Source organism: Pseudomyrmex gracilis, unplaced genomic scaffold (assembly GCF_002006095.1).
Source record: "Pseudomyrmex gracilis isolate BER0280 unplaced genomic scaffold, ASM200609v1 scaffold_106, whole genome shotgun sequence".
Lineage (NCBI taxonomy): Eukaryota > Metazoa > Arthropoda > Insecta > Hymenoptera > Formicidae > Pseudomyrmex > Pseudomyrmex gracilis.
The window spans coordinates 408,996-434,093 of NW_018020690.1; the positions used below are offsets into that span (position 1 = coordinate 408,996).

At 44.8% G+C, this 25,098-nt stretch overlaps 1 protein-coding gene across 2 annotated transcripts in view; it reads left to right on the forward strand.

The window, feature by feature from the left end:
- The window catches only part of LOC109856047 (RNA pseudouridylate synthase domain-containing protein 2-like), a 123,390-nt gene that overhangs the window by 75,724 nt on the left and 22,568 nt on the right, over positions 1-25,098 (forward strand). For both annotated transcript variants that reach the window (XM_020430887.1, XM_020430888.1), the window contains 2 exons: positions 3,007-3,111; positions 11,648-11,735. In XM_020430887.1, coding sequence (XP_020286476.1) covers positions 3,007-3,111; positions 11,648-11,735 — 193 coding nt within the window. The remainder of the gene's footprint in view (positions 1-3,006; positions 3,112-11,647; positions 11,736-25,098) is intronic.

The window sequence follows — 25,098 nt, forward strand, 5'->3', positions numbered from 1 at the left end:
GTAAATCCGTGAAAAATTCACGGGACGCGAAAAGTGCGCGAGGCGCTTCGCCGTGCCGCTAATGACACGACGACGAAGCGTGTTACGTTCTCGCTCTCCGGGGCTGTTCGCGGATAAATTGAGTTGCAGGCGCTAAATGTAAATCCTGAATGGAAGGCGATCTGCTTTCTCATCAATTATATCGCCGCTTGATGGATGAATCCCGCAACGGGTGTCCCGTTTTTTCGAAGAAAAGCGACCGTCCCCTTTGTTGTGTTCTTTTCTCTCGCTTGCTTTCTCTCTCTCGCTCACTTTGTTCCGAGTTTATTCATAAATACGCGTTTACCGCGGACGTTCGCGAGGACGACGCTCTCCGGCTCTCTGCCTCGTGTAATCCACGTCGAGTCGATAAATGAGCCGATATAAATATAACGGACCGTCCAATATAACCGCGGCTCATTATGTCGTTATATTACCGCGATCGTCGCGAGTTACGTTCATTTCGCGAACATCAATTCTCGATTAGAAAGTGGACTCGGAATATCTCTCGAATTTTCTCGTCACGCTAAAATCTCATTTAGACTCATTAAAATAACCGGTGATCGATCTTGGTGGAAAAGAGGGATGTTTCGATTTCGAGCCATTATATTCGCCATCTTCTTTTTCCTACAGTTCTCGACTTGCCACCACATGTCTCTCTCTCTCTCTGTGTGCGCACGCATTTAGACGTACACACACGCGCGCACGTACGCATCACATTCACACGTATACGGGATTTCTCGGGTGTCTTGTTTCGTCGCGATTTTCAGCTATTTTAAGGCAGACGAATCGCGCGGGGGAGGGGGGGTCGCGAGCTAAGCCAGTTTCGCGCGACCAAAGCGCACGTAGAGAAACGTGCGCCGTAGACGAACATAAATTACTTTCGGAGACGAGACGCGTCTTGACGCCGAGACGGGACTCGCGTCGTTTTTTATACTTTGCGGGAAATTCCTCGTGATCTCTCGGGAAGAGGAGAAGGGGATTACCTTAGGCTTCGAGTCTCACGCCGCTCGCGAGAGTTTGCAACCGCGAGCCTCCTTAAAAGCTCTTCCGAGCTTCCTCTTGACGAGGACGTTCCCGACCATTATGGGGGAAGGATATCGCCAAGGGTGGAGAGAAAGAGCTGCCGCAATGCAGGCAAGGGCGTTGTCAGGGGCGACCCTAGCGACCCTAAGGCCTCATTCGCGCCGAAATGCGCAGCAATCCGTTTGCGAAACAGCACCCGCGCGTCCGATCGGTCTCTCGATCGCGATTCGATTCCGATATGGCGGCCGCGCGGACGTAATTCGTTGAAATCGCTCGGTCGAATCCGACCGAATCGCTCCATTTGTCCGGCCGCGCGTTTCCGTTGACGTCGCACGTGTTCTCTCTCTCTCTCTCTCTCTCTCTCTTTCTATCTTTCTCGAAAACCCGTAATCTTGAATTTTGCAGCCGTATTTCGGCTGGATCGCGTTGAAATTTCAACGCGCAATGTCGCACGCGCGGATACATCAATAACGTCGCGCGAGAGAAGTTTGTGCACATCTCGAGAGACATTCGAGCGCTCTCTCGCGAGTTTTTTTTAATTTATGCGCATTATTTTTCTTCTGAATTTCTTCTCTCGTCGCCGCTTGTGTTCTTCTTTCTCCCTTTTGAAGCTGCTCCGCAGCGGGATCTCGCGAGTTTACGGGATTTGCAATTTAAAACTGGCGTGTACCGGTGTCTCTCACGGCTGTAATCTGGATATTTCAGTGACAGGATTACGGATGGGTCTCTAATAGGACGTGCGATGTAATCCCGTTAATTCCTCGTTATGCAAATGGCGAGATATACACGATTGCGTAATTGTGTTAACCCTCGCCGCGCTGAGAACCGCGTCTACATTATCCCCCCCCTCCCAGCCCCCCCGGAGGGGTGTATTACTCCCGCGGGGTAGGGTTTTTGTCGGATTCAGTCCGGGAAAATTCTTTCTTCGCGCGCGCGCTAAGTCTTCTCTATTCTCGTTTTAAAACTGTGCACTTCGTGCAATTACCTTCAATCTTCTTGTTTCTTTTCAACAAAGCCGGCTGTCGCCGCTAGTATTAGCACGACCTTGTTGCGCTTCTAAATGCAGGGAGCGTATAGGCGCCGTGTGGCGGAACTGTAAGCGGGCATACGTCGCGTTCGCCGTTTTAATTTAATTAAGGGAAAGCGAGTCGCACACGCGCCGGATCTTTCTCTCGCAAACAACACACAACGGGGGTGTATTAATTTCGTTTTCAACCGAAACTCACTCGGCGCGTATTTTCAGACGGATTTTCAAAGGTATTTTCACGCGCGCGCGCGCGCGCGACATGACGTACTCGCGTTTCGGCGTCAATTCCCGACGATTAAGGCGATTGACGCGAATCACGCCCGACCGATTGATTGTCCTTCCGTCTGTCACGTCTGTACTTTCGCGTCGCCGCAGAATCAATACGAGGGGAAAGGGACGACGAGAGTCATTACCAAAGAGAGAAAGCGGTGTCGAATTATCAAGCGCGCCAAATCAAGCTCTTCGAACTCGCGGGGACTGCTCTGTATTTACTCGTCCCATTAGCCCCGGAATTGGTATGTGGCACGTAAACGCGCGCGTAAAATAGTACGTCAATAAGTTAACCGAATTACCATAAATCGATGCGTCTTGCGTGTGTGTGTGTAGGTGTGTGTGTGTGTGTGTGCGCGCTTGCGGCGCGTGCCCGCTCGCGGCAATATCAGCGGGCAACGTACGTATGCACACAATGGCCGATGATGCCTTGTCGGTCCATTGTGCGTCCGACACGGGCGGAGGTTTGCCTCGTGACCGGTTAATCCGCGATTTACTTTAACGTTGACTCGAGAATGCGGTCGACATCGTGTCGGTGTTATATCGCGCGGTATTTAGAAAATTAAGGTCGCGTCAGCGCGCAGCTTCTCGTGTAGTTTAATATAAACTGGCAAGGTAGGATGCACGGAATAATAACGAGGCTTGTATTTATGTTTGCGTTACAGGTCGATTTGAAGCCGCTGCGGGAGGCGACGGTCGCGGTGCCCGCGCCGAAGATCCCCGAGAAGCGAAAAGCCGAGGACGCCGATGCCAGCAAGGACCTGAAGAAGGTAAGAAGCATATTAATCTCGCGCGCGGACTGTTGGAAGAACAATTTAATAGATTACGGCGCATCTCTCTCTCTCTCTCTCTCTATCTCTCTCTCTCTCTCTCTCTTCGAGAGATATTAAAGGAGGCCGCGACGAAATTAGGAAGATCCTCCCGAAGGAAGAGCTTCTCTCCGCTTCTCAAAGATACAACCATCGGAGTTTACAAGTTACTCCGGTAACTTCCGATCGTCTTCGGAAACTTCAATTAGTTGGAGAAAGTTGATCTTTGTCTTCCTCCAAACCGCTAAGTCACGTGGAATTGCAATTGCGAAGAATTGTTCTCGATCAGAACAATAATATCACGTGTCGCGTTACATATTCCCGTTGTTTCGCGAAAAATCGAACCGGTCTGTTATCTATTCTAACAAACTATCGCGCTATCCAAAAGAAATTTCGACGAGCATTAATATTTGCCAAACCGTTGAAGTTACTACGTCCGCATTTTTTTGCGAGCGTAAAATTACGCTTGCATTTCAACTTCTGTGTTAACTTTTCTGTAATACATACACACACAAAAAGAGAGAGAAAGAGAGAGAGAGAGAGAAAGAGATCATCTGTTATTAACACTGCGATTCGCAGTAAGTCCAAAAAAAAGAGAGAGATTTTTTTTCTCTCGTATATTCGCGCAAAATATATATATATATATATATATAAAAAAGTTTTAATTTCTCGTCGTAGAACATTGTACAATTCGTTTTCATACGGATGGATAACAACACAGCGATCTGACAAATCTCTCTCGGCATTATGTTCCGCGTCATACTCCGGAATGGTGTGTGATTAAGGCTTGCATTGTTAACAAGAGGGCTGCTCCGGATTTCGAGGCTTCGTAACTCACCCCGGGGCCCGGGCTGTGACGACACGGAGAATTAGGAGCGGATCATGTTAACGTACCACACCGCCTATACCATTTGCGTTGTATTTCGGTCGTCCTTGTCGATATTCGACGCGCCGTCGCGTCAGCCACGAGGCACGGCCTCATTAATCTGCTCTCGGCGCGCGCGCTCATTAACGAAATAAACGCGTCCGGTCCGGGAAGTTGGCGAGACCGCTTTGAGCAACTCGAGTTGTCGGCGGCGCCACACTGTTGCAAGAAGTCGTCGACTATGTTTGGCCTTTGATGTGTGCCCGCATCGCGATTACGAATCCCCTCCGGTTCTTTTTTCGACGCCGCGAGAATTACAACGACGAGGTATAACACGCACGGAATAAAAGAGAAGCCGCATAAATCCAGATTCCATCTACAATCTTCATTATATATGCATGAGGATCTGCCAACGGTAGCCAACGTATATCGCGCAAACCGACGAGTGAGTTTTGAGGTCTTGTTTCGTTGTCTTTTTTTTTTCTGGAGAAAAAAATTTTTTTTTTTTTTTTTACTCACAAAGCGCAGCGACCCGCTTCGTTGTATCTGCGTTACGTTAACGCGCGCACCCGTTCGAGCGATCGAGCGGAAAGACGTTCGATCGACCGACTGCAACGGGGTCCGAAACATCACGGGACGGGGTAAGGGGGGAGAGCAAGCGCAAGTATCAGAATCCAAGTTTTATTTATTCGACGTTCGCGTCGCGGAGCGGAGAGACGCGCGGTTCGAGCGCGGAAAGCGGGAAAGCTCGATCAATTTCCCGTCGATTAACCGGCGATCACCAGACTCCTCCCCCGCCGCTTGTTTAATGTTCCTTTTATTCTCCCGCGCGCGGGAGGGACTACGTACACAACAGTTTACACAGTTTGCTTCGAGTTAAGCTAAGATAGCCATGAAATTAATTGCTTGGGGCAGCGCTTAGGAGAGAGTCTCGAGCGACTACTACTCCTGCGCGAGCAATAGCTCGTTAATCCGCCATTGATCTAAGTAAACCTGGCGGCATGCAAAGCATCTGAGGGACGGAAGCTGTGCGCGTTTAAACTTGTATATTGCACTACGCCCCGTTTGTGTTTTCTCTCGCGTTTTAAGACGCGCGATGAATGATATGTATACGCGGAGGAATCTTCAACATCGCGCGAAGAAACAAAAAACCCCCGAGCGAATGCGCGTTATAAATCGAAAAAAAAAAAAAAAAACGCGAGTGAAAAAGACACAAACGGAACAAGAGGAAAATCGCGCGAGAGATAGAAACGCGCTCCCTTTGCTCTCTCTCTCTCTCTCTCTTTCTCTCTCGGTCAAACGTGACAAACCTATTTGATTCCGTTGCGCCCCTTCCGGCTGAAACAAACAATCCTCCCTCGCCTCATCCGGAAACGTTGCACGGCAAGCGAGCTGCATCCGTTCCACAGCAACAGGCGGCGACGAGCCCGTGCCAGAGATTTCGCGGCTCGGTGTGGTTTGGGTGGCGCGCGTACGTGTGCGGGGAAATACGAGGGATGGGCGAGGGGATGGATGGTGGGACGGTCGTTCTCCGCATCCCTCGTCTCTCTTTTTGCTCGTCGTTGACCCCGACGTTATAACCGCGCGCGAGAAGTACATTACGCTCGCGATGTCGCGTCTACGTTATATCCGCACGCGCGCGAGCGGATTTACTCCGTCTTCGCGGTCCCGAGGTAAATTTCTTCGGCGGCGAAAGAAATCCTCTCCCGTTGCCGAGAGGTCGGGAGGGTTGTGATGTACGTCCAGAAAGCGGGAGAGTAATTTATCTTCGCCGGAGTCTGCGCGCGCAGGGGGAGCTTTTACCTTTTTGCTCTCGCCGCGAGCGCGTCGTAAATTAACGTTGCGGATATGCGTTACGCGTACAATGATGGAGCGTTACGCGCTCGATGATAAAGTGTGGCCGAGACACATGCGCGGGCACTTTAATAAGGAACGCGGTGATCAAGTCGCTCGTTACCTCTCGCGCGCGACGAGTGTTAATCCGATCGGAGATTGTCGCGCGCTGCGTTCTATTTTACCGAGTAATTCAATATACAGCGTGATATTACGTCGCGTATATATCGTATATTTATATATGTACACACACACACACACATACGCACGCACGTATGAAAGACACAGACGCGCGTTCAATGCGGCAGCGCTCGCTATGTCGGAAATCGGAATGCACACGCACGCGGGTCAACCCCCGGCATGTTGTACCCGGTCCTCTTTGTCTCTTCCTCCGCCGTACATTCCATTCGCGCGTTTACGCATTCAATTGTTGCAGACGCGCGCATTCCGTTCGCGAAGCGATTCTCCGACGTGTAAATCTCGTCACAAATAAATGTATCGCAATTCGCTCTCCCTCGCGGGATCGCTCGGAAGGAATCCACGTTTTGCGAAGATTGCGAGAGCGGGCGGGAAGCGAGCCTCCGAGCCTAAAATGGCACATCGCGTGCGGGAAGGGCAAGAAGGAAGTTTCAGAACCTGCGGGAAACCCTCAGACGATGAAAGCAACGCGGTCGATCGCGAGCGAGGGTGAGACCATCGGCTTGTGCAGACGGAGTTGGAATCCGAGGGTCGGTGGGCGCGCTCGAGGGTGGAGAGTGAAAGGGTGGGATGTGTTTTAGGGCCGGTCGATACAGCCGAAAGTCCAGAGCGCGCGAACGAGCGAGAGAGAGAGAAAGAGAGAGAGAGAGAGAGAGCAGCGCGAAAATTCGTGTTGATGAGAATATATCGTCGCGCGAGGATCTAAACGGAAAGAAGGGTGGCTTTTGCTTCTTTCTCGTCGCCGCCACCGCTACCGCCGCCACCGCCACCGTCGCCGCGTCCCTCCTCCTCTCGCTACTTTTTCTCTCTCCTCACGTGTTCTCCCTCTTTCCTCGCGCGCCCTTGTATAAGTCCGTGCTCTTTGTGACTCTGGAGAGTCTCGTGTTTCCTCGTCATAGTCGTCGACAACGACGACGACGACGTCGCGGTTGGCCTTGTTCGTTTCAGCAGCGGCGCCGACCAACGTTTCCACGCCGTCCACAAACAATACGTAAGCGGGAGCGTTAATTATTTTAAGCAAAAATTTCGAGCAGCCTCGTTACGGTTAACGAGGTACTCGAGCGAGTCGAAGAAAGTCGGAGTGCTTTTTATTTTCGCCGGAGACTTATTTTTTTGTTCTTATCTTTGTAGTTTTCTACTTCTACGAATTAACGTCAACATATATAATACGAACGCACGCTTGTCGAACGTGATGACACGCACACACCCACACACACACACACACGAAACCGACGACAACAAATAGCCCAATTTGACTGACTGTCAGACTGAGGGAAATGATACGCGCGTCGCGAAAGAATTTATTACGATATATTGATGCGCGCGAGCTATAGACGACATTTATTCACATAACGTATGTGTCGCGCGATTCTCCGATCGTAAATTTGTGTGTTCATAGGATTTTATCGTTCACGAGCGATTGCGAGTGATTGATTTTATTAGTCGCCAAACAAATGTCTCTTACGTGTTGTGTTGTTTCTTTTTTCCAGTTTCTTTCTATTCCGCGCTTGTTTACATTTCAGCGTCTATTACGTTTCACGAATAAATTATTTTCCCTGCGTTTATTTCTCCCATCGCCAACATTTAATCTATGCTACGCACGCGGTCTTGGTTCACGATGTGAATATCTGTGACACACGCAATTATTCTTACACACGCATAAACAATTACACCGTACAATTGATAATTTCTGATTATTGTTGAGTCAATTATTAAACGCAGCTTCGACGCGACATTTGCAATTAGTAACACTTTTCATGCAAACAATCTATATTTGTTCCCTCCTCTTTAAACGCGTATATATCGACGCATAAATATTCATATTAATTTTCACAGATGTTTTCATTTAATATTTGTTAACTTGTACTCTCGCGAGAACGAGCGCAAGAGTCAAAATAGCTGGCTATTATTACAGTCTACAATTAGCGATAATATACAACGGTGTATAACCTCTCGGCGCATTGATGCAAAAACGCGATTGCGTCCGTTACGTATTATATGTTCAATGTAATAATAATTATATTAATCAGGAAGCGAATATGAGAAGTGTGCACTATGATATTCTATTTTATATAAAAAAGTGTATTGTTAATACGTACACATACGCGCTCTCTTAGAGTAGAATGAGTTAAAATTTCACTAATTGATTCAGTGACAAATTAGTTTCACTGGGAATCAGTGAGAATATATCGCTGATTGATTTAGTGACAAATAGTTTCACTGGGAATCAGTACCATTGTCACCGAACGTCATTTTACATATTAGTTTTGTAATAACTGCTCTCGAGAGTCTCAAGCTAGTTAGAATTGGTGGAGCGTTCGCTTGGTAATCAGAGGATTCCAGACTCGAGAGTTCAGTCGAGATGATCGATTCCAATAGGTTTTTTTTTTGTCTACAAATTAATATTAGGTAGCGTAGAAGATGACCAAGAAAAGTTAATCGAAGACGTTAATTATAAAAATAATTCGAATTGCAGTGAATATTCGCTGATTGTCATTGCGATGCAATGATTCTACATATATATTTTCTTTAAATGTTTTATAATACCAAAGATTCTTAAATATTTAACATCTCAGATATTTTATCATAAAATTTTATCAGTTCTCTGATAGTAATTATATGTCTTTTGAATAGACTTATTTGAATCGGTAAAAATATTCACTAATTGTCAGTGCGATGCAATCCTACATTTATGTCATGTGTTTAAATATTTCATAATATCAAAGATATACAATTAAATAAAATAATGTTTTATAATTCAAACACTTTTAAATATTTAATATTTCAGATAGAGTTCATCGTACAATTTATTGATTTTCTGCGATAGTAATTATACATGTTTTAAATAATTCTTAATTTGTGTCACATTATCACTCCGTTCTCATACATAATTTCGCTTCCACGACTCGCAAGATATTTTCTATCGCGTCTCTATGGCGACCTAATTACATTTCTGCTGGAAATGTCCGCCGGCTATAATCATTGATGAATACCTAAGCCCACAGAAGAGTCTTTTTCCGCTGTGCTCATAGATACCGTTAAATATCGACTATGTTCGTTCGATAGCGCGGCGCGACGCGGCTATCGAAAATTCGTTCAACGTCCCGCAGTAATCGGATTTGTGCGAGCCGATGCTCCTGCGATTTCGACTAATTATTGTCTGTGTTAATTAAAACGTGTTGCGCGTACGCGAATATTAGGGATCCATTAATGTAATGCGCGTCGTTTGTTTCGCTCCTCGCGGTCGTTCGACGACGCGCGTCACACCGCCGGATGTCGTTTCATATTAATTTTAATTAACGATCTAATTAAAATGAATTCCCACCGTGAGAAAAGAGTATCTTCTTGGGAAAACGATGTTATCATTCTTCCGAGGCTTTTGTTGTCTTGTACCATTTAGATATTTAAAGGTCATTTGCGAAGAAAAAACGACGACTGTCTGCCTGAGATTTTTTGCCAACAAAACACATTTTTGTTGACAAAGCAAAACCTTCACTAGACTCGACAAATGTTTCTTGCTGGCTGTATAATGGTAAAACTTTTTTCCGCGCGTATTAACCGCGTAGAGGGTCGGAAGTGGCCAATATATTGGCTCCGAATCTGCGCGATATAAACTTTATATACAAGACGCACGCTAATACGTGTTTACAAGTTTTCAGATATATAAGAGTATCGAGAGTACAACAAGATTTTTCAAAAGAAAAACCGCTGACTCTCTAAGAATTAATAGATACCTTATCAAATTGATGTAGTGCGATATATAAATCTTTTTACAATTAGTTATGTGCAAAACTGGAAACGCGCATGTATTAGGAAGAAAGTTAATATTTGAGCGTTTTGTGTAAAGTGCAATAAATACATGAAACACATATATACGCGTATGTGTAGAACGCGCGGGAATATTCATGTATCTTAGTGATTTATGCGCGTTCCGCTAATCTCGTGTTCTTTTATCGCGATATCGCATCTCGCCGAGTTTCGAAGTAAAGCGCGATATATAAGCGCGTCCCGTATAGGATGACGCCGTATGCAAAACGGGTGAAAATGCAGCGCGCATTATGCGCGCGCACACACGTTGCGAGAGGAGAAGACAGTTGCGCGAGAATGTGCAATGGCGTTTTACTTTTTAATTAGACGCACGCGTGCGTCTAATTAGCGTTATTCTCATGTCGTCTTGGTCGCGCGTACACGTTATGCAAAGTTGAATTTGTCTCGTCACGCACTTGACAGTCGCGCGACAGCACGTCGACTGTCATTATCATCATCATTATCAACATCGTGTGATTCGTGTCGTTTAATTCCGATCTTCTGCCGTTGCACTCGCACGTTTCTCGCCGCAACGTACGTAACAATTAATCGTATTTCTTCGCTATAAAGAGTTTCTTGCTCTCGTAGTAGTATCACGAGGTCGTAAATTTCGGTCAGCACGTGTGGCGGCGGCGTAGTAGTTAAGAAAATTTTGCTGAAACCGTTGCGGCAAACTTTTCGAGAGTTTTCGCACGATTTATCACCGGTATCGGAATTTTCGTGTTTTGCCGCACGATCCGGTATTTTCTTTCTCGCGCGATGTCTTAGAGTTTTAAATTGCGCGGTTTTTTTGACATCGTTCCGCGCGATTAATTCGTTTCGATGCGCTCGTAATATTTTTTCTTCAGTCGGAAAAATAATAAAACGTGTCATCCGCCGGCAATGTGATAATTCAATAAGCGGGGTTGCAGGTTGCTAGACCATCAGCGACTATTCACGCAAAACTGCGCTCGCGCGCGCGTTGAAGAGAGATAGAGATAGAGAGAGAGAGAGAGAGAGAGAGAGAGAGAGAGAGAGAGAGAGTTTCCATTTTTCCGTACGGTGTGTTTTGCGTCGCGATCCCCGACGGCGCCCCCTTATTGTCCGGCGATGTCGCGTTTTTTTGTTTTGCGCGATAAATTTATCGTCGCCATACATCAGCTCTCGGGCATCCCGTGTATGGAGCGCCACACCGGCGCGCCGTGACTAGAGCTCGTCCACTTATCTAGCGCGCCCTTTATTTCAGTCGCTCCACAGTGACAAATAACGCCGGCGTATACATATATATATCTATCTATCTCGGTTTTTAATCGGGTACGCCATAAATTCGGCATAACTATAGCGCGCGATTTTTGCCGCCAAGGTTATTATTCCGCGGAGCGCGAGTAATACGCAATGCAATTTGCATCTTCCAAGTCGAGGATACTCGATAATGGAACGCGCGCGCGTGTTCTCCTCGCTTTCTGTCACGCTTAACGTCATTAGGTCGCACAATGCAGCGAAACGTTTGTTCGCGTTTTCATTAATTTCGAGTGCGGGAGTTCAGCGCGCGACTATATGTTTTTCGGCGTCAAAGCTCTCACGAACGGGGTATAGGGGGGGAGAAGGACTTTCCATTGTTTCACGAATTTCCATTGTGTTGTACTCATTTTTTTGTTGTGATATGCGGAGCGCGCGGTTATTTCACATATGTGTACATGTATATATATATCTATCTGCCGCCGCGAGGTTGCGTGTATATAGCGCGCGCGCGCGCGCGCGGGGCGGCTGACCAGGCCGGTCACTTATCTACTGCCGTTTCTCTCTTTGTTCCAGGCGAAATTGGAAACTAAAGCGCTGAAAGCGAAGAGGCCGGGATTCACGGACGAGCGGTACAACGAGACCAGTTATTACGTGGAGCACGGTTAGTATCTCTTCTGTTGGACGTTTCGAATTTAATCCGGAGGACTTCAGGCTCCCTTCCCTTTCCTCTACACGGGACGCGGTCGCGTTTTAACAGATTATCCGGTCGGATTTAACGTGTCGCTCTTTACGCGCGAGATCTTCACCTTCCGATGAACCGCCAAGATTGCGGGAATTACTCGCGCTCGTGTCAAATTCAGTTTGTCCGGAAAATATTGAATTAACTCTTTAGAGAAACGTTACAGTAGTTTCGAATGATTGTGTTCTATTCTAAGAATTTCTTTTTACAGCTGTAAAAAACAAAAGAAGGTGGTGACTGCGATACGTAAATCTTGATTGCAATATTAATTGCTTTTGCGAATTTAATCAATTATTTCATCGCGATTTTGTGCGATCTCTTGTTTATACTCGCAATCGTAAAAAAAGCGCGTGGAAAATGCTCACAAAATGCGCAACGGTGGTTGCAAACCGCCCTTGAATGGAAACAGTTAATTTTCAACAGTGTTAGTCTTACACTCGAGTGCGCGAGTTTGCCAACCGTCGCGCCGGAGTCAAGTAATCATGGATAATCCGTCGGATAAATACAACTGGCGCGATAATCTTCCAACACTCTCTCTGTCTCTCTCTCTCTCTCTCACTCAATCTCTCAAAGTACGAGCGAGGCTCTTTCCCTGCTCTGAAAGGAGAACGAAAGGAGATAGAGCGAAAATTGCGACGCAACAGATTTCACGAGGCGCCGATCGACGTGTTTCCGACGAGCGCCATCGATTTCCGATTTTCTCCATTATTTTCGAATTTCAAGCCAATTTAGATATAAAACGCGATACCAATTACCTTCCGCCGATGGTGTTCTCCATCCGGGGCGGCGGTCCCGTGGCGATAAATTCTTTTACGAGAAGGTATTTGAGCGCGTCATCATCGCGAAATGTCATCAGACACGTTGCGCGATATTTAGCTTCTCGAGTATATATATGTATATATATTCGGCAAACACAATAATCTCGTGGAAAGTTTTCCCGATGGCTCACGCATCTAAAATTCAAATCGAACGACACACGGGAGGAGAAGAACTGCTTATCTCAAAACCGCAGCAGTGTAAAAGGGCATGTCCGTCACACGGGGAAGGGGAGGAACTTCAAAGGGATCTCTCCGCGTTATTCGCCGCGAGCTCTGTGATACGAGCCTTGTCGAAGGCCGGCCGGTATATTCCTTTGTGGAATAAAACTGTCGCGTCATGTATAAACTCGTACATATATACGTACGTACGTTACAACTCCGTTGGATTATATATACGCGTGTGCGGCAGTTACGTCGATATGTTTCTACTCTGCTGGTTTTTACACACATTCGTGTTCCGCGATACAATCCTTTATCGGAGCGTGTACCGCGCGCGATACGCTGTTGTCGCGCGGCAACTCGATCGAGAGAGAGAGAGAGAGAGAGAGAGAGAGAAAGAGAGCAGCAGCCTCTTCGTCATCGCGTATTATCGGCGCGTATTGTCGCGAATCGGCGTGACGGATACGGAAGCTCATTATTGTCGACAAAAGCTCGAGGATAACGCGAACCATTTCGGCGCGAACACGAGGAAAGTAAAATCCGAAATTGAAAAAACGAACGGAGGGAGCAGAAGGGAATGACGGATAATTAAATTATCGTTTCGACGAGAAGAACTTATCGGTTCTCATCCGTGTGTGTCGATACATTGTGCGCGCGTTCCGATAATCAATGCGAACACAGCCCGTTAAAGCAAATACGGAGACGCCGCTATTTCCGTTTTCACCGAAACACGCCATTGTGTCTTTGTTTCATTTTTTTTTGTTTTTGTTTTTGTTTTTAATAGTTGACTCATCGTCTCGGAAAAGAATTTAACGACTGCGATGCGATCGAAGCGGATCAAATCACGTGCCGTTTTTTCACGATGCCGATTACCAGAGAATCGAAGAGAAATCGAGATAAGACTTTTTTGAGAAAGAGGCGAGTCAAACGTTTTTACATAGTGCAAATAAAATTTTATCGTTTTAAATTTTCCTTATCGTTTTTGTGCTGTTTTATCGTTGAATTCTATTTTTTTTTTTTTTAATGAACACATCTCGTGTTTGTTAAATCAGAAAACGATATACCGCAATTTTAGCATTTCTATCTAAGGGGAACTCCCTTGTGTATCGTGCGCGCGAACGGGGGATATAGGCAATGCGGTAACTACTTCCCAAGTAGTTGGACTCGGCGTTTCTTTCGCCGAACCGTCGGAGAAACGCGATTAACGTACTTCCATCGCGAAAGAGAAGAAAAGCCAACGGCGCCGCCGACGGCCGTCTCGGTCTCGGGAACGATCGGGTCGGGTATTGTCGGATCGAGCGATACGCCGACGTGGGCTCATTATCGCGAGTTAGCGTTGCCATTCGCGATAACGACCGTTTCGCGGTTAACAGAGAGAGAGAGAGAGAGAGAGAGAGGAGAGACGAAGGAGGAGAAGGTGGAAGTCGAGGCGAGAATACGGAATTGCCGTATGGCGGAAGACGCACGAAGAAAGGAGTGTGCGCGAAGGGTACCGGACGGTTAACAGAGAAAGGGATCGATCGATCGATCGGATATTTCGACGGGCGAACGGTATAATATCGACAACCAATATCTCTGCTCCACATTCGGAATAATAGAGAGAAGACGACGCGTACTGCATATATATATATACTTATACAGATATATAGATATATATATATATATATATCTCCCACGACGAAACAAAGACCTATTAATGCCACTCGGAAGACAGACAGCTGCACGTACGTTGTTCCTCTTCTACGCCCCCGCGTGAATTCCCTATCCGTCTTGCGCGCCCCTTAAATGCACTATGCTCGATCGAACTCGAAGACGTCGTCGCGGGACGTTTCCAGCAGGTACATGTTGGTCGGCGCAAGCTCGTTGCGGGAATTAAGGGCGGCGTATTGTTCGAAGTAGGTCAAAAAAGGATTGGTCTCTTTCGGGTCTCGCGTTCTCGGGAGATAATATGATAATGAGAGAGAGAAAGAGAAAAAAAAGAAAGAGAGTCCGTCTCTTAGCATATTGTTTTTTTTTTAATTTATCTTCTAAATTAAAATTTATCGGTTTTTAAATACTTCCGAAAGCAATGTCGAAAGTGTACATTTGAAAATTTCTAAAAACCTTTTCCGAAACTCGATCGTTAATCGTCTATTCCATAATCGTTTCGGGGGAGGGAATTTTGCTCGGCGAAATAGCGGATCCGATGCCATTCCGGGCGCTCGTAAGGATTCGACGAGCGGTTGTAAGAACGCTCGTCGTAACGCCGCAAACGGCGGCGGGGGAATTTGAAAGCTCAAAAATTCGAAACGTCGGCTTAGCGTCGCATACGATGGGATCTTCACCATCTGCGATCAAGCTACGTTATCCTCGGTGGGCCGCGATGGGTAACACACTCTCGCGTGCACGTGAGCCACACGCGCACATACACGTCGACTTACGAGCGGGGAATCCGAGCGGGGTGGGTTTCTACGTGATTCAAATCTAGATCTTAGTTCCTGTCCCGGGGAGTTAAGAAGCGTACGTTATCGAGCCGAGAAATCCCGGGGTTTCGGATAATTCGGTCCCGGCTAACTACTCGATCTTTCCTTTTTCTTTTCCTTTCTCCGACTTTCCACATCTTCGGCTTTTCTTCTCTTTCTCGGCAAAGTTCCGGAAGCGCTTTATTCGCGATGAATATCCGGAAACGCATTGAATAAATAAATTCTGCGCGGTAGATCCGGGTTTTGACTCTTCTGGCCAAGATATTTTTTTCACAATGGAATTTTTCAATTTTACAGAGAGGTAAATCGAACATTTCAGATATACGAGATGCAAACTAAACATTTTTGTATATATGTAAATATTTTCGAATTAAATTTAATTCGAATTAATTTACACGCTTGAAAATATATATTTGCACACACACATCTTTGGCTCGTATCGCCCTAATAGTTTTGATGAAATCAAGTTTCGAATAACATTGAATATTTTATATGACCTGATTTCTCTTTATTGTGTTAAATAAAGTATCTAAACTTCTGGCTCTCGCGTGTTGGCATGTGAACAAGTCGGAGACCTGAAATCTTATCTCACAAGTATATAAATACATCGTTTGATGAGAGTTGTTTAGAAAATAAAACGAGCGATTATCATGTCGCATTACGGAGATCTTTTCACAAGCATTGCACCGATCCGGTTCCGCGATTCGTCAAAAACGTGCGCTGCTCTAATTGGCCAACGATGAAGCTTCTCACGGTTTTGATCCCGCCCCAAGTTTTGGCACTTGCCAGCAACTCTTGACGAAGGAAGAACGTGTTGGCAAGCCCTTTGCGACGGAAACGCGAACTTCTCTCTCTGCTCGCGCGCACGCTCGCCGAAGACTCTCGCGCGATTTTCTGGCGCGTCCTGTCTGCCAAACGATGCTGAAGACCCTCGAATAAATTTATATAGTCAACGAGATACGTGGCTTTTTTTATATTGACTTTTTTTTGTGACCCTGAGGGGAACAAATAAAATTCATCTATTTACATATTGACTTTTTTATGTTTAATAAATTAACGATAAAAAAGTTTATCAGTTTTATTACAACAAAGTTATCATTTTTATTATAACGTTTTGCATTTATCGAAGTAATGAAAATTGTTGCATATTATTATTACATGTTATTATTATATGTTTCATCTCTTTGTACTGTGATGCGTAAAATAATATGCACAAAGTATTTTACGTATAAAAAATGCATCTTGCTCATTGGACGTTCTTCTTTCGCTTACTTTGCGCGATATCGAATTTTGTCCGTTGCGTTTTTCCCAGGCAAACGAATTCGGCTATATATCGGGAATCATTAACATGAGTGAAAAAAAAAAAAAGCTCGATCGGATTAGTTCAGCCAGTTAATTTTAAAACGGAAGCGACGGGAGAGACAAAAAAGAGAATCGTAAAATGCGCAGCGAGAACGATTGGGAGAATTTCCCCGTGTTCGTAAATGCGCGTCGAAGCGCGCGCTAGCGATATTCGCAAGAAATGTCAACGAGTGCGACATTAATGTCACACGCAGATCTCGAGATTTCGTAACTCGGGACGTAATATACCAAAGCGGGAAAGAGAGATGGTAGACTGTCGTAATAGAAGTCGCACGACGACGAGCCGTCGTTGAATCAAGATGTAGAACTGTAAGTTTGTTCGGTGTTTTACGAGCTTCCTACTTTGATGTCTACGAACTTCTCCGATCGCGGCGGGGAAATAGACAGGGTACCGGGAAATGGGAATGTATATGTGCGATTTCTTCTATCTCGGTAACAAATATTCCATTTCTATGTATATATTTCTATGTATATATGTAGGAAAGTCAATATATAAATCCGAAAATTTTATTTGAAAATTTTACAAGAAAAAAGAACAAGAGGAAAAAAAAAACAAATTCACAAACTTAAGCTCCTGTAGGATCAAACTAGCAGAGAGTTTTTCAGTCAATGTGACCATGCGCTGGATGTAATTAATATTCAACGACGTGTTTCTTCGCATATGTAATTCACAACATGTTTAGGTGTGAAATGAAAACACACGCTGCGTGCGTGACGAAGAATTCGCGAGCACTGGTGTAGTGCACTGACACGTGTGTGTGTGTGTGTTGCTTCGTAAGTTCATGGCCTTGTGTTTAACGGAGAAGCAAACAGATTGCGCGAACGATACGCTGAAACATCGGATCCGAACGTAGGGATTCTCTCCGCCGCGTGTTTATCACATCGGCCAGGTGTGCAACCACAACGAACTTTGCCGTGTAACGATTCGCAAATGTAAATTGTTACGCGACATTATCCTTTGGATCGCGACGCGCCGAATTAATAATACGAACAGATTTAAAACACGGTTGATTAAATGGCCGAACGAGTGGAGCCGCGCCGCGCGTGTGAAAAAACTGGTCGTTATTCCACACGGTTGACGCTTTAAAATCTAGCGTGGGCTTTGCACACCCCCGGTAAATGGTACTCGGCAAATGGGCGAGCGTATGGAGAGTCTCGTAATTTAAAAAAAAAAAAAAAAAAAAAAAAAAAATGCCGGTCGACACATGGCTTTTTGATTAAACCGAGAGCCGGCGCGTGCACATATAAAAGCGTTAACGATACGCACATCCGGGGCACATTTTGCATTCCATTTACGAATTGGCGTATACTCTTTTCCCTCGTAACACACGTCATGCGACACGAAATTGGTGTATCGATGTAACAATGGCGCGTACCGGATGTATACACACGATTATTTGAGCGCACGTAAAAAACGGCACGTGAAAATATCGCGGCTGATTTGTAACTGTGCGTAACTCCTTCGCGCAAAGTGGTGAAGCTCGATCAAAAGCGAGCCGCGTGTCAGTTACAACCTGAAAAATAATTCTCGCGGACACCGCGATAAATTCAAGACTTTAACGTTTCTGAAAGAAGAGTTTTAATAGCATTTCTTGTCTGTGTGCGTGCGTGTGTGTGTGTGTGTGTGTGTGTGTGTGTGAAGGTATATCTTCCCTCGCAAATAAGAGCATTATCTTACATTAATTTGCTTCATAAAGCGAGTAAATCTCGTTTTCTCATCGGTAAGACCATCGATTGCCAGCGGCGATTAATTTTTAAAATACCTTATTATCCGGTTTCACAACGATAAATTCTCGGTGTATCTCGCTCCTAATGGCTCGTACATACTCACACGCGCGCGCTCAAGTCCGCACATTCGCTTTTCTCTCTCTCTCTCTCTCTCGTCTAATCTTATCTCCGCGCGAATTATATACGCCCGCCTGCAGACGGTAACACAAACCTCGAATTTACTGGCGAACGTCGGCGGGCGAATCGAGATTACACGAAATTCGCGTGCGGTGCGATGATCCGCGGGACAACACATTTTGAGCATCGTGTATGCGCAATGCACACGCGCGCGCGCGCGCGAGCTGCTCCACAATGTGTGGGGCCGTGCGATTCTGCCGGAATTGTGTCGCGTAAACACGAGTGCCGCAAGATAACACACACGCGCGCGCGTACACACACACACACACACACACACACACGGTGTCAAACATATTGAAAAATTCCCGAGAGAAAAGACGCGCGGAATTTTCTAATAAAATTTGCGAAAAAAAAAGAAAAGCTTTAATTCAAAGTTTATCATCATCAAGTGGATATGAAGTTTGCGCGCGAGTTTGTGACCACCCTGTGCGCCGGACGTGTCGCACACTCCACATATATATTACATCCTACATATATATGTATATTTCCAGCATCCGCGCGGTGGTGGATCCCTTCCGCTATTTTCCCGCATGCGGCGGCAGATATGCGTTTTACGCGTGGAATGAACAGCCGCCGGGTTTTCACTTGACGACTGTAACGGGGAGAGAGCGCGCGGTTAAAGACTCGCGATAACACGTACTCTACATTTCCACATTGGCTTTGTCGCGTGTGCGCGCGCGGAATATTGCACGCGCTTGTAGCTTCCTCTCTCTGGGCTCTCGCAAAGTAGAAGGCGAAATGTGCGGGGGCGTGTTATGAATTATACATGATACACACGCGGGCGAAGATCGATGCGCGGTATTTCGAAAGGGAGAAAGAGCAGAATCGCGGACCGGTTATTTTTATTATTGCCGTTTGTTCGGGAAGCGCGCGAGGATCGTCGCTGAATATAAAAATGTTAACACAGAGATATTGATGCGTGGAAGAAGCGGAGTTTTAATGGGCATTTAATGAATCGATATTTTTCGTGAATTTTGCACAAAATGAATGGCAATATCGCTCTTAAATCGACAATCGGATAACAAACGATTGAGTTGAGAGGCGGATAAAAAAAAAAAAAAAAAAAAAAAACGTTTAATATGTGCAGATAGGAAAATCTCTTTTCGATGCGCGCGGAGTGTGGAGAAGAATACATTACGAGCTCTCGAATTGCATTCTGACTTGTTGTGTTGAACTGTTTCTGTTTTTGCGTATACGTATGTATTCCCCGTGCGCGCGCGTTTATTTTGCAGCATGCGACGTTGACATTATTGCGATGGATTATGCAAAACATGTGTATTTACGTATCACATGTACGTGTGACGTCATTAAGGGGTAGCGACTTTTCTGGTTCGAGATACGGTATTTATGATACTTCCTCAATAAAACTCGCCGTCAAATATTTTATTTAGCGATATCCAGCTGCCTCTCACACCGCACCGCACACATGAATTTCACAAGAGCGGACGATTATTTTTGCTGGATTTCTCCCGCGGGACCTTCCGCGAGGGTCTTTCGAATCGTGTTTCCGTTTCTGTCTGTGAATTATCTACGCAATAACAGATAAATAAACGAGAACTCCGCGCTAGAAACAAATGTATCAGAGTCAATCGACCGACATTGTAAAACGATAATTAGAGAATCTTAATTGTATTTTTTTTTGAACGTCAGTAATATCGATCTTATATAATCGATTCGCTATAAAAATCTATACCTGTGTGCGCACGATACGAAAAAAGTAAACAATTATTTGAAATATATTTTTTATTTTTTTTATTTCTCCGTAATTGTGTTCAATATTGTGTAATTTTATTTTTTCTTTCTCTAATTTTATTTTTTCCGACGCTATGTGTCATTACATTTTGTTGTATAGTTTAGAAAGTTTGCTCTATTAGTAAATAAAAAAAATAATATAAAAAAATAGTATAAAAATAAATAATACAATATTACATATCTACAACGTAGATGGAGTGTTATTGGTATTGCAATTTTATATCCACGATAAAAGAATTTTAATGACTAGCGTGTATAGTGATGTAGATGTGTAATGTATGTAGTAACGTGTAAACAAAAAAACATTGTAATAAGACTGCCGACGTTAGCGATCACCCATGCGAGGCATTCGAACGAAAAAGCGCCGCAAAAATGCAAGTCGGATGAGAGCTGCAACGAGAGGGATGTTTACTCCCGTTGTAAAAGCGGCCGTGCGTACACAAGTACACGGTCTATAACACGGTGTGTGGCGGGATCGATAGCGAATGAAACTCAAAGCAGCCGCAACGACGACACCGCCATTGGTTTACTACTCGTAAAACAAGGCGTCGTTCCCGACGGGCGGGATGTTAGGGCTCGCGAGCCGCCCCACGGACGCTACCCTTCGTGAGCTGAGTCACGACGACGGCTTCGTTTCCTTCGACTTCCTGCCTCCTGGCGCACGGGCTGATGCGCCGCCGATAATCGATACTAGGAATCACTCGTCTGTGGCGGCTTGTGTGCTTTTGCACGAGATTAAGAACCTCTCGTTTGCCAACTGTTATTTAATATTGGATCCAAAAGTAAAAAAAAAACAAAAAAAAAACGAAAACAAAAAGAAAGAACGTACTGTATTTCTTGTTCATTGATTCCTTTTATTATGTCTTGAAATGTGAAGTAAAATTGAAATGTGAAGATAAAAAATATCAAAGAATATTCATTATTCAACGATACAACGATGTCAATTGCGAAATAATTTAAGAGTTCGAATAAAGTAAAAGAAAAGAATATTTATTCTAAAACTTAACATATTAAATAGATATTATAACAAATTTTTACCTTGTGAAAGTTTAAAACTACTTAGCAGATGGTTTAAGATCAATACGAGCTAATGTTACGTGCAAATATATTTTTGAACGTGTAAATTTTATATACACTTAAAAATTCAAATTGATATCAATTCAAAAATGCATCTAAAATGTTTCATTTTTTTTCTCCAATATATGAGTCATCCGTTTTACCTCGCTATGAAATTTAAAAAATTCTCTGCGAAAACGACACCTTGACCGAAACTTTTCGCATCCTGTGTAGTATAATGTGATTAATATGTTATATCTAACTTTTCACATGTGACAGAGTTAAATATTCGACTGTGTCACATTACTGCAACATTTCTAGAATTTTATTTCAAAAGTCTATATCCGTATCTTTTCAAATATATTCAATTGTTTTTTGCTACAATGAATACGGAGCTAAGAGTGAGATATAAAATAAAAGACTGTGTATATTTTAAAAAAGTATATACATGTGTGTGTGTGTGTGTGTGTGTGCGTGTTGAATAAAATGCCAGTGGAAATATATGTAAATGTAATCTGAAATTTCAGTCTCTCTCGCATATCAGGCTTTTATATCGGAAGTTCTTTTTTTTTTCAACGAAAAGAAAGCCGCGGCGCTCTCTTTCTTTTCAATTTGCTTGCGTCAGACGTTTCGATCTATCCAGCTCGGTGTTTCTCAAAAATCAACTCTCCCGCATACATCTTTCTCTTATCGGTATACGCACCTGCCGACGATGCAAAATTCGCGACAGGGGCGAAATGTAACGTCTCGCCGGGGCGAGGAAAAAGATTTTTCGATACGAAATTCCAGGGGTGCCGACGGATTTTCTTCTCAGGTTGCGCGAGTATTGATTCGAAAGGGGGAGAAAACCGAGAGGATGATGTTACAGAGAAAATAAAAACGGGGAAGAAACAGAAAAGGGAAAAGGGAAGAGAAGAGAGTAACAAAGGCAGCGGAAGAAAGTATGCGGTTCGATGTCGGGGCGACTTGTTGTCCCGACATCGGGGTGCAATTATCTGACCTGCAGCAATGAGTCAGGTTCGCTCGTGTCCCATTGCTGTGTAATAGCGTCGTAATTACTTTAAGCCGTGATCGATCGGACGGAATACAACCGGATCGGCGAAAAATAAACCAAAGCGCTGAAAAAGCGATACATTACAGCCAATGATTATGTTACTCGATAGCTCTTCTTGATGGTGCGATATTGCTGTAACAACTTGGTAATATTTTATTACACTCATTTAAATAAAAAAAAAGAAGTATATCTGTGCGGGGCTGCGCATATTGCGTTCCCTCCCCTTCTTTCTCTCTCTCTATCTATCTCTCTTTGTATGTACGGCGTGTATCATAACGACAATGTCTCGATAAATTTTTTATAGCGACTCTTATCTTTCTGACACATGTCTGCATAATACAAACTGTTCGCTGAAAGTGATATATTTCTCGTGACGACGTCGAAAGGAAGTTCTCTTCTCCACGGTCTATAAGCGGGGCCGCCTAATCTTCTTTTTTCCTCTTTCTTGTTCGCTTCCCCCCAATCCCGCCCCGCCTACTCCCTTTCCCGTCCTTGTTCCTTTTTTTCCTTGTATGCGCGAAGACGATTTCCTTCCGCTTCTCGAGAAGCCCTTGGCTAACCGACCGCGTCCCGATGGTCCTATTTCTCGAAAGCACGAGAGGGAGAGAGAGAGAGAGAAAGAGAAAGAGAGGGAAAGAGAGATCAATCGTTCTCTCAACTCGAACGAAGAGCTACGTGACTACCCTTTCTCGAGACACTTCTTTTGTCAAATGACCTCCGTCTCTACTTCTTCGTCAAAGCGAGAAACGCTACACTCGTTGTCGTAATTTCGACTGTTACGGGGTTTTCGAAAGCAGTTTAATTAAAGTAACGTCTAACGAGGAGAGAAACGCGCGCGCGGACGAGACGACTATCTTGTGTTGTTTCTATTTATTCAGGATCTTCTCCACGTTTCGAATTCGATCCCACAAAGGTCGCAACCCTTGCTTATTTAACTATCCGGCGGAGAGCCGTGTACGACAAGCTCTTTCACCTCTTCGCCATGAATTTCCCTTCATCGACCTCTCGAGAAGACTTTGTGCGACGGGCCACCCTTTCTGTTATTTCCGTTTTCGCGAGGAATACCAACCCTCTCGGGGAATAAATTAATTCATCCCCTTTTTTCTCTCTCTTCAGGAATATATATGTATGTACGTGATGCGTTTAAAAGTCGCGACAGGATTCTTGATCGAAAAACCACTGTGGAAATCGATGAACACACACACATATATATATATATATATATATCCATCTTTTTTTTTATGAAACATTCATCAGACGCGATGCGAAGCGCGACGGAGTAATTCTCTGCGTTTTCTTTTCATTTCAAATGTCAGACGTTCATTAATCCCCCATGGAGACCACCGTTCCCTCTTCCCGTCTTTTAAATGGCGATGGCGTTCTGACGATATAAAATCGAAAAAAAGTCGCCTTTGACGCGGCGGCCGGACGCGCGGCGGGACATTAATCAAGCCTTCTCTCCTCGGTATTTATTTTCTTCTGTGTTGTCCGTGGGAAAAAAAACAGCGCGGAAATTGCTCGACACGAGTCCCGGAGCGAAAGGAAAGAGACAAAACGTCCGCGAGCGCGCGCGTTTTGAAACGAGGCAAAACCCGGCCCCGCGGCCGCGATCGGACACAATATAAAGAAAAACTCTCCCGTTTCGGGATCACAAAACCCTCTCTCACGGGTAGTGTCTCTCTCTTAAACGGTGCAGTCAAATGAAATGTTGACGCGTTTCTTTTCTTCCACTCGAATTAACCCGACGTCAAAACAAGTGTGACACAATTGAATGAAAGTAGAAAATAAGAGAGAGAGAAGGTGTGTGTGTGTGTGTATCCGCGATATTACGTATCGAGGGCGGGAAAGGGAGGAGTATAATTTTTATAGACATCAGATTATTCAATCAAGCGAGAGTGACGTGGCGCGCATAAATTTATAAAGTGCTGTATATCTTTCATTAACTCTCCCGTCGGAGATCACTTCTCTCCCCGACGGAAGCTGGAGAAAATTATTCCTCTTATCCCCGCCGGTTTATTAATCAACCTCTCTCGCGTTCGCTTCGCTCTCGCTCGGGGCAAAAATCTCATTTGAGGGGGTGACCCGGGGAGCGGGGGGAATCCGAACCCCGACGGATTAATTCCCGTCCACTTAATATGAAAAAGTTTAAAGACAAAAAAAAAACGTCTTCTTTAAAAATCCGGAAATATCGCGCAAGAAATGTTCCGAAGCAGCCGACGAAGAATCTCCAAGTCAATTGCTATTCGAGTAACAGGATGTTTCTAGAAATTTAAATACACCCTTTTTTTTTTACCTCGTCTCGCTCGGCGCGAAAGGCGGCGCGGAGGATCGATTTTATGTTAATCCCCGACGTCGAATTTCTCGTTCTCGCTCGCGCGCACTCGAACATGACAGTTAATAGATTTGCAAATAACAACGCAGATCTCCACACCGTATCCACCGCGACTGCGATGTGATTTATTGCGGCTTTGCTTTCAAAGATACATTCTCGCGATTTGCGCGGCGGATTCGTCCCAAGGCGACGACGTTCAACGTCTTACTTAGCTCGAAGGCTAATCGTCTTCTATTAATTGCGATTATACTTCGAGAGACGAGGGAATTGTGCGCGTTCTTATCGCAAGGACGTGATTAATGCGTTTAAAGCACCGTGACATTTAAAGAGAGAGAGAGAGAGAGAGAGAGAGAGACGAGATTTGCCCGCGAGTCAAAAGTAAATT